This window comes from Salmo salar, chromosome 17 (assembly GCF_965601325.2).
Source record: "Salmo salar chromosome 17, fSalSal1, whole genome shotgun sequence".
Lineage (NCBI taxonomy): Eukaryota > Metazoa > Chordata > Actinopteri > Salmoniformes > Salmonidae > Salmo > Salmo salar.
This window is the reverse complement of record NC_138307.1, coordinates 73512893-73529323: the sequence shown is the minus strand read 5'-3', so window position 1 is coordinate 73529323 and position 16431 is coordinate 73512893. Positions and strand designations below refer to the sequence as shown.

The 16431-nt window shown below is 45.8% G+C and overlaps 1 protein-coding gene across 15 annotated transcripts in view; it reads right to left on the bottom strand.

The window, feature by feature from the left end:
* The window catches only part of LOC106576581 (neuron navigator 3), a 226349-nt gene extending 219595 nt beyond the window's left edge, over positions 1–6754 (bottom strand). For 8 of the 15 annotated variants that reach the window (XM_082964077.1, XM_082964078.1, XM_082964083.1 and 5 more), the window contains exon 1: positions 5966–6496. In XM_082964077.1, the coding sequence (XP_082820203.1) occupies positions 5966–6226 (261 nt within the window). In that variant the 5' untranslated portion in view covers positions 6227–6496. Of the gene's footprint in view, positions 1–5965 lie in introns of all 15 variants that reach the window. The other 7 variants (XM_082964084.1, XM_082964086.1, XM_082964088.1 and 4 more) reach the window with 2 other exon arrangements.
* Positions 6755–16431: the final 9677 nt, after the last annotated feature.

The following is a 16431-nucleotide window of genomic DNA, read 5'->3' as shown; positions in this document are numbered from 1 at the left end:
ACAACATGTGCCCTATCTCTACTACTGTCGCCACTGTGAGGAGTAATGACAACATGTACCCTATCTCTACTACTGTCAGCCACTGTGAGGAGTAATGACAGCATGTACCCTATCTCTACTACTGTCAGTCACTGTGAGGAGTAATGACAACATGTACCCTATCTCTACTACTGTCAGCCACTGTGAGGAGTAATGACAACATGTACCCTATCTCTACTACTGTCATTGTGAGGAGTAATGACAACATGTACCCTATCTCTACTACTGTCATTGTGAGGAGTAATGACAACATGTACCCTATCTCTACTACTGTCACTGTGATGAGTAATGACAACATGTACCCTATCTCTACTACTGCCAGTCACTGTGATGAGTAATGACAGCATGTACCCTATCTCTACTACTGCCAGTCACTGTGAGGAGTAATGACAGCATGTACCCTATCTCTACTACTGCCAGTCACTGTGAGGAGTAATGACAGCATGTACCCTATCTCTACTACTGCCAGTCACTGTGAGGAGTAATGACAACATGTACCCTATCTCTACTACTGCCAGTCACTGTGAGGAGTAATGACAGCATGTACCCTAGCTCTACTACTGTCAGTCACTGTGAGGAGTAATGACAACATGTGCCCTATCTCTACTACTGTCAGTCACTGTGAGGAGTAATGACAACATGTACCCTATCTCAACTACTGTCAGTTACTGTGAGGAGTAATGACAGCATGTACCCTATCTCTACTACTGTCAGTCACTGTGAGGAGTAATGACAACATGTACCCTATCTCTACTACTGTCAGCCACTGTGAGGAGTAATGACAGCATGTACCCTATCTCTACTACTGTCAGCCACTGTGAGGAGTAATGACAACATGTACCCTATCTCTACTACTGCCAGTCACTGTGAGGAGTAATGACAGCATGTGCCCTATCTCTACTACTGTCAGTCACTGTGAGGAGTAATGACAACATGTAGCCCTATCTCTACTACTGTCAGCCACTGTGAGGAGTAATGACAGCATGTACCCTATCTCTACTACTGCCAGTCACTGTGAGGAGTAATGACAACATGTACCCTATCTCTACTACTGCCAGTCACTGTGAGGAGTAATGACAACATGTACCCTATCTCTACTACTGCCAGTCACTGTGAGGAGTAATGACAACATGTACCCTATCTCTACTACTGCCAGTCACTGTGAGGAGTAATGACAGCATGTACCCTAGCTCTACTACTGTCAGTCACTGTGAGGAGTAATGACAACGTGCCCTATCTCTACTACTGTCACTGTGAGGAGTAATGACAACATGTACCCTATCTCTACTACTGTCAGCCACTGTGAGGAGTAATGACAGCATGTACCCTATCTCTACTACTGTCAGTCACTGTGAGGAGTAATGACAACATGTACCCTATCTCTACTACTGTCAGCCACTGTGAGGAGTAATGACAACATGTACCCTATCTCTACTACTGTCATTGTGAGGAGTAATGACAACATGTACCCTATCTCTACTACTGTCATTGTGAGGAGTAATGACAACATGTACCCTATCTCTACTACTGTCACTCTGATGAGTAATGACAACATGTACCCTATCTCTACTACTGCCAGTCACTGTGAGGAGTAATGACAGCATGTACCCTATCTCTACTACTGCCAGTCACTGAGAGGAGTAATGATAACATGTACCCTATCTCTACTACTGTCACTGTGAGGAGTAATGACAACATGTACCCTATCTCTACTACTGTCACTGTGATGAGTAATGACAACATGTACCCTATCTCTACTACTGTCACTGTGATGAGTAATGACAACATGTACCCTATCTCTACTACTGCCAGTCACTGTGAGGAGTAATGACAGCATGTACCCTATCTCTTCTACTGCCAGTCACTGTGAGGAGTAATGACAGCATGTACCCTATCTCTACTACTGCCAGTCACTGTGAGGAGTAATGACAACATGTACCCTATCTCTACTACTGCCAGTCACTGTGAGGAGTAATGACAGCATGTACCCTAGCTCTACTACTGCCAGTCACTGTGAGGAGTAATGATAACATGTGCCCTATCTCTACTACTGTCAGTCACTGTGAGGAGTAATGACAACATGTGCCCTATCTCTACTACTGTCAGTCACTGTGAGGAGTAATGACAACATGTACCCTATCTCAACTACTGTCAGTTACTGTGAGGAGTAATGACAGCATGTACCCTATCTCTACTACTGTCAGTCACTGTGAGGAGTAATGACAACATGTACCCTATCTCTACTACTGTCAGCCACTGTGAGGAGTAATGACAGCATGTACCCTATCTCTACTACTGTCAGCCACTGTGAGGAGTAATGACAACATGTACCCTATCTCTACTACTGCCAGTCACTGTGAGGAGTAATGACAGCATGTACCCTATCTCTACTACTGTCAGTCACTGTGAGGAGTCATGATAACATGTGCCCTATCTCTACTACTGTCAGTCACTGTGAGGAGTAATGACAACATGTGCCCTATCTCTACTACTGTCAGTCACTGTGAGGAGTAATGACAACATGTGCCCTATCTCTACTACTGTCAGTCACTGTGAGGAGTAATGACAACATGTACCCTATCTCTACTACTGTCAGCCACTGTGAGGAGTAATGACAGCATGTACCCTATCTCTACTACTGTCAGCCACTGTGAGGAGTAATGACAACATGTACCCTATCTCTACTACTGTCACTGTGATGAGTAATGACAACATGTACCCTATCTCTACTACTGCCAGTCACTGTGAGCAGTAATGACAACATGTACCCTATCTCAACTACTGCCAGTCACTGTGAGGAGTATTGACAGCATGTACCCTATCTCTACTACTGCCAGTCACTGTGAGGAGTAATGACAGCATGTACCCTATCTCTACTACTGCCAGTCACTGTGAGGAGTAATGACAGCATGTACCCTAGCTCTACTACTGTCAGTCACTGTGAGGAGTAATGACAACATGTACCCTATCTCTACTACTGTCAGTCACTGTGAGGAGTAATGACAACATGTACCCTATCTCTACTACTGCCAGTCACTGTGAGGAGTAATGACAACATGTACCCTATCTCTACTACTGCCAGTCACTGTGAGGAGTAATGACAGCATGTACCATAGCTCTACTACTATCAGTCACTGTGAGGAGTAATGACAGCATGTACCCTATCTCTACTACTATCAGTCACCGTGAGGAGTAATGACAACATGTACCCTATCTCTACTACTGTCAGTCACCGTGAGGAGTAATGACAACATGTACCCTATCTCTACTACTGTCAGTCACCGTGAGGAGTAATGACAACATGTACCCTATCTCTACTACTGCCAGTCACCGTGAGGAGTAATGACAACATGTACCCTACCTCTACTACTGCCAGTTACCGTGAGGAGTAATGACAACATGTACCCTACCTCTACTACTGCCAGTCACTGTGAAGAGTAATGACAGCATGTACCCTATCTCTACTACTGTCAGTCACTGTGAGGAGTAATGACAACATGTACCCTATCTCTACTACTGTCAGTCACTGTGAGGAGTAATGACAACATGTACCCTATCTCTACTACTGCCAGTCACTGTGAGGAGTAATGACAACATGTACCCTCTCTCTACTACTGTCAGTCACTGTGAGGAGTAATGACAACATGTACCCTATCTCTACTACTGTCAGTCACTGTGAGGAGTAATGACAGCATGTACCCTATCTCTACTACTGCCAGTCACTGTGAGGAGTAATGACAGCATGTACCCTAGCTCTACTTCTCCGACAGGGGAGGATTACCCCCCCCCCCCTTGTTTATGCTGATGGTCAAAAAATAATAAAATCACCAGGACAAATTTGTTTAATTTAGGAAATGTTCTGTTCACCAAGTATTCTCACGAATAAAAAGAGACGTGAACGTGTCTCAATGTTATCAAGCTATGAACTTATTGTTATTTTCAAATAAAATCTATTTTTGGGCAGTGTACAAATTAGTAGAATTATGTTTTATCCCCCGACCATCCGCTCCAAAACAAATTGCACTATACTACGGCACATCCCAGCTCTTCCCAGAACCATCCAGCTCCTCCCAGAACCATCCAGCTCCTCCCAGAACCATCCAGCTCCTCCCAGCAGCATCCAGCACCATCCAGCACCTCCCAGGTCTTCCCAGCACCATCCAGCATTTCCCAGCTCCTCCCAGCTCCTCCCAGCACCTCCCAGCTCCTCCCAGCTTTTCCCAGCTCCTCCCACTAGAGAAAAGTGAAATAAGTCAAGTGTGTTGTTGTTCACTCAGGGGTTGTTCACTCAGGGGTTGTTCACTCAGGGGTTGTTCACTCAGGGGTTGTTCACTCAGGGGTTGTTCACTCAGGGGTTGTTCACTCAGGGGTTGTTCACTCAGGGGTTGTTCACTCAGGGGTTGTTCACTCAGGGGTTGTTCACTCAGGGGTTGTTCACTCAGGGGTTGCCTTTTGACACCAAAAGGGAGGACGCAGAACCCTTTCAACAGCAGCATAGAAACCGGTGGTTTATGGAGTGCATTTAACAGAGTTGCCGGTTCAGCACCGGGTTAATGATAAAACACACTTCCCCTTGCTCTGGCCCTGCATGCGCTTTCCAGTCAGTCACGGACACGCTACAAGGATCCAGGAGGCAGCGCTCAGCTGCCCCGCTATTTGATGTGAGCACATATTTCCAGGAGAAAAGCAGCCCCTGAGTCAGTTAAGAACTTGAGGACAAAAAAGAAAAAGGCTCCCAGAGTGCTCCCAGAAGCCCCAGCGGTAAACAAGGAGACTTGGCCGGAGCGACCAGGAAACAGGAAAGTCTGTTGGTATTTTGACAGGTCGAAGATGTAGGGCGAGCATGCACTACCAAAACTATTTGGCGGGGATATTTGAAATCCTTTCGCTTCCTTTCTGAGACGGAACCCGCCTTCTCCACTTGTCATGAGTCCAATTTCCAACATTCTAAAACACTCCCAAAGAACTTGGCACCGGCTGACTTTAGTATGGGAAAGCACTTAAGGCGATCTGTTCATGTCTATCATTCGCTAGCCATTCTTACCACGCCTTTTTAATACGTCTGGGCCTGAGAATGGGCTTTCGGAGCGCTCAGAGGGGGGAAACACCAGCTAGCCATCTGAAACGGTACTCCACACAAGGGGAAAGCTGAGAGGAGAGGTGGTGTTTGTATTCAGGGCATGTCAGCTTCAGAGGGGCTTCTCAGGTAGCAGTGATTACTATGCATAGCTTTTTCCTCCTATAAAACAGCCAGCACGGTTCATTTCACAGATAGGGATCTTAATAGACTGAGCGTAATACGACAATGTGGCGCACGCACATGAATGTCAGCACACTGGTTCTGTGACACGTTGCCCCACTTAATGACAGATTTGCGAGTCAACTGACAGAGTCTGAGACTGCATCACAGCGCAAAGCAATGGAAGGACACAAAAGAGAAATAAAATGGTGCTGAAATGATTTAGAGGCATTTAAAGTATTTATGTCACAATTCCATGTAGTCTATGAGAAAATACCACATCAAAAACAGCTATTTCCTGATTGGGTATCGATAAGGAGGATTGGGTATATTTAAGGAGGTTTGACATCTACTTTTTGAAGTTTGCTAAATGCTGAAAGCAGACCTCCACCCTATAGTATATAGAGAGCATGGCACCTGCTATAGCTTGCCGGACCAAGACCACATTGATTTCTAAATGAGTCATCTCGTCACACAGAAACAGAACAGTCTAAAAAAAATCCAACAAGCCTGCCTCTGTTAGGTAGCTCACACAGACTTGGCCAGCCAGCACAGCCACCTGTAGAGCAAATCAATTCCCCCTGCACAGACAGACATGCAGACAGAAATCATTTAGAGAGTAGAGTTTGAAAGGAGAAGGAGCCGCAGTGACAGCATGTCCCCCAGTAACAACACACTGTCACTGACCTTGCAGATCTTACTCTCCTCTGTCTCCTTGCTCCGTCCCTGCTGCTTCTGCTGTGTCCTCCTCTCCTGGTACTCTGACTTGAGTGACAGCTGACAGGAGGAGAGCAGGGGGGATTCTGACCCCCTCAGCTCTGGGGTCCTGGCCATGTACCCCCGTGTGGCAGCGGTTCTGCCCGGGTTGGGGATGGGGAGAGCGCTGTGGACCGGCTTGGAGCCCACTGAGGGTTGTCTGAGCTTGGAGGCTACTCCTACCACCGGCATGGTCCGTCACATCCAGAGAGAGAGAGTTCAAAAACGGACAGGAGGAAGAGGTTGAAAAAACAGCGAGAGGAGTCGTTTCCCTCAGTTTCCCACACAAGAGAGGCCAAACAAGAGCCCTGTGTCTCCTCCTGACGTCTGGCAGAGAAAAAGAGGGGAAGGAGAAGACAAAATGAAGAGAGGGCTGCCTCTCAGAGAGAAGTCTGGAGTGGGAGAGCAGCCGCAGTCATTCTGTTGCCTACAGCGTGTGGGACTTACAGAAACTGAGAAGGTTTCTCCGCCACCGGTTCACTCCCCCTTTCTCTTGCTCCCCCTCCTCCTCTCTGTCAGAGCTCAACCACTCCTCCCTCTCCATTTCTGTCAGAACTACAAAACCAAACAGTCCTCAGGGGCGTAAACTCCTCTGGAAGGTAACCGCCACTCCACCAGTGATTATAGACCTGGCTAAGTGCATGTCTCTCTCTTTCTCCCTCTCTCTCTTTTTCTCTCTCTTTCTCTCTGAGCAGCATTCCTCAGCAGCATGTTACTCCCCAGCTCCAACTGTCAAAACAGCTCTCTCCGTAGCCGAGCGCTGATCACTAGAAATAGACACCTCTCACTGGCTGCCTGCATCTGGGGCAGCCCTCCCCTTTGATGAAAGAAATAGTAAAAGTTAAATAAAAAAAAAAACATTTGGAGAGTTATCCACTACATAATCCCTCACAAGGAAGCAGTTTGTCTGGTTCCTGGGACTATTTTTCATGGCTGAAAGAGTTCTAGGTTAAGAAATCTCTGCCTTTCACTCTTTTCCGTCTCTCCCTCTCCCTCTCCTGCTCGAGAATATGGCTTTGGAAAGACAGGCGGTGAGCAGAGGACTGACACCAGTGTTTGGGAGTTGTGGTTTGTGCAGCATCTGAAAGTGCCTTGCGGGGAAAAACTGCTTCTCTGACAGCCAGGCGGACGGTTGTGGCAGAAAAAACGACCTCCTTGCTAATTCCTGTCAAACAAATAATCAGAACATCCAGAGGAATTGAACAGAAAAGTGGCAACTCTGTTTTCTCTGTCAAGAAAAGAGAAAAGGAGGGATATTTTTAATTTAATCTAGTGGTGAAGGAAATGGAGTCATTTATCACTAAATGCCATTTCCTTTCCTGCTGGCTAAACGCCTCTCTCGACCTAGCTTTTCAACAGCTAGTGGTGGGAAACGGGCAACCCTGAATGCATTTGGAGTTTATTAACTGGACAAAATGTGACATGTAACTGTGGTTTTTACGGCTCCTAGTGTGGTGTGAGACATAAAAGGGAGTGAAAGATTAATATGGAAAGCCTACATCTGGTTCGGTTCAGGGGCGGGGATGTGTGAGAGTAGGGAGGATTACCACGTCACACCAAACCGGAACATTTGAACACTGCATCATCCAATAGAAGATGACAACTGAAGAAGAGAACTGAGCAGGCTTGTCCTGCAGAATGAACTGGCTCAATGTGCACTAAGCAGCATACCACCCTGCATCCCACTGCTGGCTTGCCTCTGAATCCAAGCAGGGTTGGTCCTTGTCAATCCCTGGATGAGAGACCAGATGTTACTGGAAGTGGTGTTGGAGAGCCATTAGGAGGAACTCTTTCCTCGGGTCTAAAATAAATAAATATGCGAATGCCCCAGGGCAGTGATTGGGGACATTGCCCTGTGTAGGGTGCCGTCCTTCGTATGGGACGTGAAACGGGTGTCCTGACTCTGTGGTCACTAAAGATCCCATGGCAGTTATCGTAAGAGTAAAGGTGTTAACCCCGGTGTCCTGGCTAAATTCCCAATCTGGCCCTCATACCATCATGGCCACCTAATCATCCCCAGCTTCCAATTGGCTCATTCATCCTCCCTCCTCTCCCATGTAACTATCCCCAGGTTGTTGCTGTAAATAAGAATATGTTCTCAGTCAATTTACCTGGTAAATTAAGGGTTAAATAAATAAAAATCATTATAGCTAGTAGCTAGTTGTCCAACCAATCCTCCGTTTCTCTGTTCCACTCAAACCATTATCCAACTAAGAACAGCTGATAATGGGTCCACTGAATTCCAAAATATTTTTCATCGTAGCCAGCCCCGCCGCTGTATGCACGGCAGGTTGGGCCGCTCATCACAAATGAAGATGTCTGACTATGCAAACCGGTACTTAGCTTCCCAGTCACTGGCAAGGTAAGCATTGAAGCAGTGCCTCTGATGGACAACCACCCTAATAAGGGCATTGGTTCGTAGAAAAAAACATAATTCACGGTCACATGTTTTCAATCAAGCCGCCGCTGTCATGACAAGCCTAAAAAAACAGGATATTATGTGAATGAATGGCGTGACTTCAACTCCAACTCCACTGTATCTAGCCCCCTGACTGCTGAGCTGTCTAGTTGTACAGGACTTGGAAGGAGTCCAACCTCACAAGACTGGCCTATAACTGTTGGGAAACCATCCGTTGTCATGAGACTGTTCCATGTGTGCTTAGCCAAAGGGTTCTGACGAAATCTCTGTGATTTAAGGCACATTTCTCACCTGCCTGTTTCCGCCTGTTTGCCAAGTTAATTACCATACACCACAAAGGCTTCACTGAATAAAGAGTGCTTCTGCTACCTGCATTTACATGGCCCACTGCAGTAATATGGTGCTGAAAGTTTCGCCTTGAACCGCAGAGCGGGATCCAAAGTCAACACTGTCAAACCTGTCTCCGGTTCACCTCCATCTGCAGCGAGTTGAGCAGGTCAGCGCTTAAAGCTCGGCTATGAGAGTCCAACCACACCTCTCAAAATAACATGGCGGCCAACTGTGTTATGGTGGAAAGACAGCGGGGATGGGACGTGATGAAAACCAGTATGCGAACAATAGTTACGAGTGATCGATAGTGGAGATGAGTTTGACGATAGGTGATGGTAATGTCCCCTTTATCTGTGACAGGACCTAAAGTAATGTCTCCAGCCAGGTTGCAGAGCCATCATCTACTGTATGGCTGAAACACTTCCAGTCCATCCTCACTTCTTATGGCAATAGGATGGGAAAAGGCCACCTTTTATTCTGAAAGATGGTCAAAAGAACCTGGCAAGGCATAAATGTACAGCTTCTACGAATACTCCTGTCTGTGTGCTCAGTAAAGCTCACCATTCTAGGTGACCACCAAAGCCACAGTGGAATATCTGGTGGCGGAGATTGATAGAATTCCGGCGGAGGGTGTATGGGGGGGGGGGGGGGGTTGAGGAGGTACTAGTGGTGGTGGGGGGGAGAGGTAGGCCACAAAGCCACAGCCCTGCAGAGGAAATGGGAGCGAGGGAGGCCCTTCTTTTCTCACCGTATCCATCCTCCTTCTCACTTCCTGGTCCGAGAGCAGCAGTGTGTCATTAGATGGGCTGGCAAACCAACGGCAGCCACAGGCAGCTCCCAGTACAGCGCAGCACTGCTCCAAATACACCTAGCTCCAATCTTACAGGTCCCAGTACACCACTTCTCCAAATACACATAGCTCCAGTCTTACAGGTCCCAGTACAGCACTGCTTCAAATACACCTAGCTCCAGTCTTACAGGTCCCAGTACAGCACACCACTGCTCCAAATACACATAGCTCCAGTCTTACAGGTCCCAGTACACCACTGCTCCAAATACACCTAGCTCCAGTCTTACAGGTCCCAGTACAGCACTGCTCCAAATACACATAGCTACAGTCTTCTCTCTCTCTCTCTCTCTTTCTCTCAATTCAATTCAAGGGCTTTATTGGCATGGGAAACATATGCTAACATTGCCAAAGCAAGTGAAGTAGATAATTATCTTTCTGTTCTAGATAGGGAGTCAATAAGACTTCTGATCATCCCCATCATTATCCATGTGTTTATTATCTGTTCCAGGCCCCTTTGGAACCCCTGTAGCCTGCCTGGTAAGAGGGAGGGGTGCCTGGTCAGATGAAACACCTGGCGTGCATCCCAAATGGAACCATATTCCTTACACTGTGCACAACTTTTAACATGGGGGCCCATAGGGACCTGGTCAAAAATAGTGCACTATATAGGGAATAGGTTGCCATTTGAGAGACAGCCCTGACGTCAAGATGGGGCTGGCCTTTCACTGTAAAAACAAAACATGGCAGGGTGGTGGAGAGAGGAGTGGAGGGAGCCCCTCTGTCTAAACATCCCCCGGGAGACAGATAGTCACGCACCTGGTCCTGTCCACAGCAGAGGCGTGAACGCTATCTCTCAGGAACACATCGGACAACACGGAAAAGAAAACACACACTCACAAAAACATGCAGTTGGTACACAAAGCTGAAACAGGCAGTAGGTGCACAAAGCTGAAACAAGCAGTAGGTACACAAAGCTGAACAATGCAGTAGGTACACAAAGCTGAAACAAGCAGTAGGTACACAAAGCTGAAACATGCAGCAGGTACACAAAGCTGAAACATGCAGTAGGTACACAAAGCTGAAACATGCAGTAGATCCACAAAGCTGAAACATGCAGTAGATCCACAAAGCTGAAACATGCAGTAGGTACACAAAGCTGAAACATGCAGTAGGTACACAAAGCTGAAACATGCAGTAGGTACACAAAGCTGAAACATGCAGTAGGTTCACAAAGCTGAAACATGCAGTAGGTTCACACAAAGCTGAAACATGCAGTAGGTTCACACAAAGCTGAAACATGCAGTAGGTACACAAAGCTGAAACATGCAGTAGATGTACAAAGCTGAAACATGCAGTAGATGTACAAAGCTGAAACATGCAGTAGGTACACAAAGCTGAAACATGCAGTAGATCCACAAAGCTGAAACATGCAGTAGATCCACAAAGCTGAAACATGCAGTAGGTACACAAAGCTGAAACATGCAGTAGGTACACAAAGCTGAAACATGCATACACAGAGATATTGGACCAAAGGACCAACACACATCACCCAAACCGAAGAGCACAGACATGTTCTATCACACATGCATACAGTACACACACACACACACACACACACACACACACACACACACACACACACACACACACACACACACACACACACACACACACACACACACACACACACACACACACACACAGCTATGTCTCACTATACTTGTGAGGACTTTTTGGGGACCAACAATTGATTCCCATTCAAAATCCAATTTTCCCTAAACCTAACCCTTATCCTAACCTTAAACCTAACCCTAACCCCTAAATCAAATCTAATCATAACCATAACCACTAACCCCTAAACCTAACCTTAACCCTAATTCTAACCCTTACCCCTAAGCCTAAAATAGCCTTTATACAAGTGAGGACCGACAAAATGTCCTCACTTATCTGAATTTTTGTTGGTTTACAATGTTTTTAAGGACTTTTGGTACTCACAAGTATAGTAAAATGTGCACACACACCCACACACCATGGTTCAGGAGTCACAGATTCCTACTCCCCACTCAACCTTTGACGTGCTCTACAGAGACCCACCCAACTGAAACATCAAAAACACAGGAGTGTCATGGGAAACTATTATTCTTATACTGTCTGTGTGCGTCCCAAATGACACCCTGTCCCAATGTAGTGCACTACCTTTGACCAGGACACATAAGGAATAGGGTGCCTTGTGGTAGAAGCCTCTGTTACATATATGTGTCTCATCTGACCCCTGATGACCTAAAGTCAAGACCGTGGCGAGGCCCTCCGGTGCTCTGGAAGATAAAACATGCTTCCAATATTTGTCAAGCAGATTGAAACAATCCTTTTTGCGCCAGAGAATTGAATCTCATAGTGAAGGAACATGAAACATCCCTTTTCGCCGGGGTTCCTGTTATAAACACACACATTAAGAATAATGTTTCAAGAATTCCACTTTAGAAATGCGGAGTCGGGTTACAACCTACTTGTAAGAGGGGTGTGAATGTCGACAGAGGAGCGGGCACCACAATGATTCAAAGAGCCATCCTGCTCTGCCACGGCAGGAAATCCCCAGTGTTCGGGGGCAAGGACAACCCTGGGTCTTCCTGTTCCCTCGCCTTTGCTCATCGGCCGCAAGGCCCCGGCACTTACTCACTCAGCTGAAGACCTCAAGCCCATCTGGTCCTAATCAAACACAAACACCCCGTCCCCGAGCCCATCACTTTTGTGAAAGGACGGGCTCCTCATGCCGTGATATCCTAGCCACGGACTTCACTAACAGACGTGCTATACAAATTGCCAGAATGAGGGTGCTCATTCTTCACACTAAACTGGCAGAAAACAACCAAATTTATGGCCATGGCATTCCACCTTTTATTATTCGCTACGGTCTTCCCCCGGAAACATTTCCATGGGGGTTTTTTCTCGGTGGAGAAAAACTACTGGATTTCTGGGATTCCCAGCCGGAGTTGATAAAGCTCCTGGAGCGACTGGAGCGACTCTTCCCTCCAGAACTACAAGCCGAGCCAGGGATGTACAGTAACTGCAGATGTATCTATTGACCTAAGAATAACTTCAAAGGGAGGATAACCATAAATTGAAGCGGGAAGAAGCAGCAGTCACGACTCTGTGTCACGACTTCCGCCGAAGTCGGGTCTTCTCCTTGTTTGGGCGGCGCTCGGCGGTCGGCGTCGCCGGTCTTCTAGCCATCATGGATCCACTTTTCATTTTCCATGTGTTTTGTCTTGTTTTTCCTCACACTTGGTTTCAATTCCCTCAATCATTTGTTGTGTATTTAACCCTCTGTTCCCCCCATGTCTTTGTGTGGGATTGTTTATTGTAAGTGCTTGTGCACGTGTTGTTTGGTGCGCGATGGGTTTTTGTACCCAAATGTCTTGTTATTTTTATGCCGTGGGTTTTGCTATTAAACTGCTCTGGCTATTACCAAGTTCTGCTCTCCTGCGTCTGACTTCCCTGCCACTGATTACGCACCCCTTACACTCTGGGACCGGCCCGAGCCAAAGACGAGATCAGAGGTGCACGAAAGAGCACCGAAAAACATAGAGAATGTAATCCAAAGGTGATAGCGAAGTACTCCTAAAGGAATCCATCACAACTGCAAGGTTAGGAAAACAATTCACGGTCAGTCATCATTGGTTTGATGTGGTTGTGACATCAACATATGCATTTTGAGTTTTCACAGGTGGATTATACCGGAAATCCATGATGAGCAATACCCTTCACACTGACCATGAACACAAGCTGTGGGACTGGGCTCCTGTCCAGAAGGTGCTAAGGTCAAACCCAGGTTGGCACATTGCAGTAGAATTCATAATATGCGGCCTCAGTGTGTATTGAGCTGTCTGACTAGAATGTGAAAAAGTAAACGCAGACAGGGCCTCTAGTAAATAACTCAATCATAATAAACTACTGCAATACACGTCCGAAAGGTGAATGGGATTGTTTTAACGTGACAGCCAAGCAAGGCTAAGCCAACTGTTTTTGTCTTTCCTAATGTGACATATTCGTGATATGTGCGTATACTCTGCGATACTGAACCTCAGCATACGTCACTGTAACAACACATAGCAGTTAAGGGCAGTTAAAGGTCCAATGCAGCCGTTTTTATCTCAATATAAAATCATTTCTGGGTAACAATACAGTAAGTACCTTAATGTGATTTTTTTTCAATTAAAATGGTCAAAAATAAATAAAAATTGCTTCTTAGCAAAGGGCAATTTCTCAATCAAGAATTTTGATAGGACTGTCTTGGTCTGAGTGGGGAGGGGGAAACTGAAAATGAGCTGTTATTGGCAGAGAGGTTTGGAACTCTTTCTTATTGGTAATGTCACCATGGAAGGCCAAAACTCCAATCCACCGAAATACTTCTGGCATTTTTCAAACAGCTCTTACACTAAAAGGGCATTATGATAATTTTCTCAATTTCAAAGTATCCTTCCAACCTCATAGTGTGGGAATATATATAAAACACAGTATAATCACGTATTTTACTGCACTGGGCCTTTAAGGGCAGTTTACCAGCCTGGTGTCAGAATGTACATCACCCCACATTCCAAAGAGTCTTACCCTGGCACTGGACTCCCTTCCCTTTCACCAGAGTGTGCCTCTCCCCCGGCCTTACAGGGTAAAAACATCCCTACTGCCAATATCCACTGCAGGGCCAGGACAGGACAGGGTGCTGGAAAACCTGTCCTCTTATAGTAAGGAGTCAACTGGCAGCTTTAGTCACTTTATTCCATGTAAATAATCGTCACAGTATATTTCTTGTGTTGACTTCAAAGTATGTTTAATCTGGCAGCTTAAGTCACTTTATTAACTTTATTACATGTAAATAACGTCACATACTTCATAGTATGTTTCTGTGTTATTAGCAACTTTTTAAAATTCTATAGTATTTGGTTTGTGCAATTTTTTACCTACTTATTGCCTATTGTTACTATTTCTAAGTTTTATATTGTTCAGATCAGAGCTCACAAGTAAGCATTCCATTGTACCGCTTACGCCACACTGCATCATGTGCATATGATGAATAAACTATTTGAGCTCAGAAGAAACCAAATAAACAATCCCTCTCCAGTATCTATGCACATACAGGTCCACTGGTATTGTCAATATAGGGTCATGATGGCAGAATCAGAGGTCATTTTGAGGTCTAACCTCATTTACCTGAACAGTAAACATAAAAAGATAAGCTGTAGGACAAATGTTGACTCAAATGTTTATTCATAGTCTATACATCCTCCCTATCCACCTCACCTCATTGCTATCTACTACATCCTCCCTATCCACCCTGCCTCATTACTTTCTACTCTCTACCAGATCCTCCCTATCCACCCTGCCTCATTACTATGTACTGTCTACTATATCCTCCCTATCCACCCTGCCTCATTACTATGTACTGTCTACTATATCCTATCTATCCACCCTGCCTCAAAACGTTCTACTGTCTACCACACCACATCATCCCTATCCACCCTGAGTCATTACTTTCTACTGTCTACTACATCCTCCCTATCCACCCTGCCACATTACTTTCTACTGTCTACACTACATCCTCCCTATCTACCATGCCTCATTACTTTCTACTGTCTACTACATCCTCCCTATCCACCCTGCCTCCTTACTTTATACTGTCTATTACACTATATCCTCTCTATCCACCCTGCCTCCTTACTTTATACTGTCTATTACACTACATCCTCTCTATCCACCCTGCCTCATTACTTTCTACTGTCTACTACATCCTCCCTATCAACCCTGCCTCATTACTTTATATTGTCTACTACATCCTCCCTATCCACCCTGCCACATTACTTTCTACTGTCTACTACACCACATCCTCCCTATCCACCCTGCCTCATTACTTTCTACTGTCTACTACACCACATCCTCCCTATCCACCCTGCCTCATTACTTTCTACTGTCTACTACATCCTCCCTATCCACCCTGCCTCCTTACTTTATACTGTCTATTACACTATATCCTCTCTATCCACCCTGCCGCCTTACTTTATACTGTCTATTACACTACATCCTCTCTATCCACCCTGCCTCATTACTTTCTACTGTCTACTACATCCTCCCTATCAACCCTGCCTCATTACTTTATACTGTCTACTACATCCTCCCTATCCACCCTGCCACATTACTTTCTACTGTCTACTACACCACATCCTCCCTATCCACCCTGCCTCATTACTTTCTACTGTCTACTACACCACATCCTCCCTATCCACCCTGCCTCATTACTTTCTACTGTCTACTACACCACATCCTCCCTATCCACCCTGCCTCATTACTTTCTACTGTCTACTACACCACATCCTCCCTATCCACCCTGCCACATTACTTTCTACTGTCTACTACACCACATCCTCCCTATCCACCCTGCCTCATTACTTTCTACTGTCTACTACACCACATCCTCCCTATCCACCCTGCCTCATTACTTTCTACTGTCTACTACACCACATCCTCCCTATCCACCCTGCCTCATTACTATATACTGTCTACTACATCCTCCCTATCCACCCTGCCTCATTACTTTCTACGACATCCTCCCTATACACCCTGCCTCAATACTTTCTACTGTCGACTATACTAAATTCTCCCTATCCAACCCGCCTCATTACAATCTACTGTCTATTACACTATATCCTCCCTATCCACCCTGCCTCATTACTTTCTACTTTCTATTACACTACATCCTCCCTATCCATCCTGCCTCATTACTTTCTACTGTCTACTACATCCTCCCTATCCACCCTGCCTCATTACTTTCTACTGTCTACTTCATCCTCCCTATCCACCCTGCCT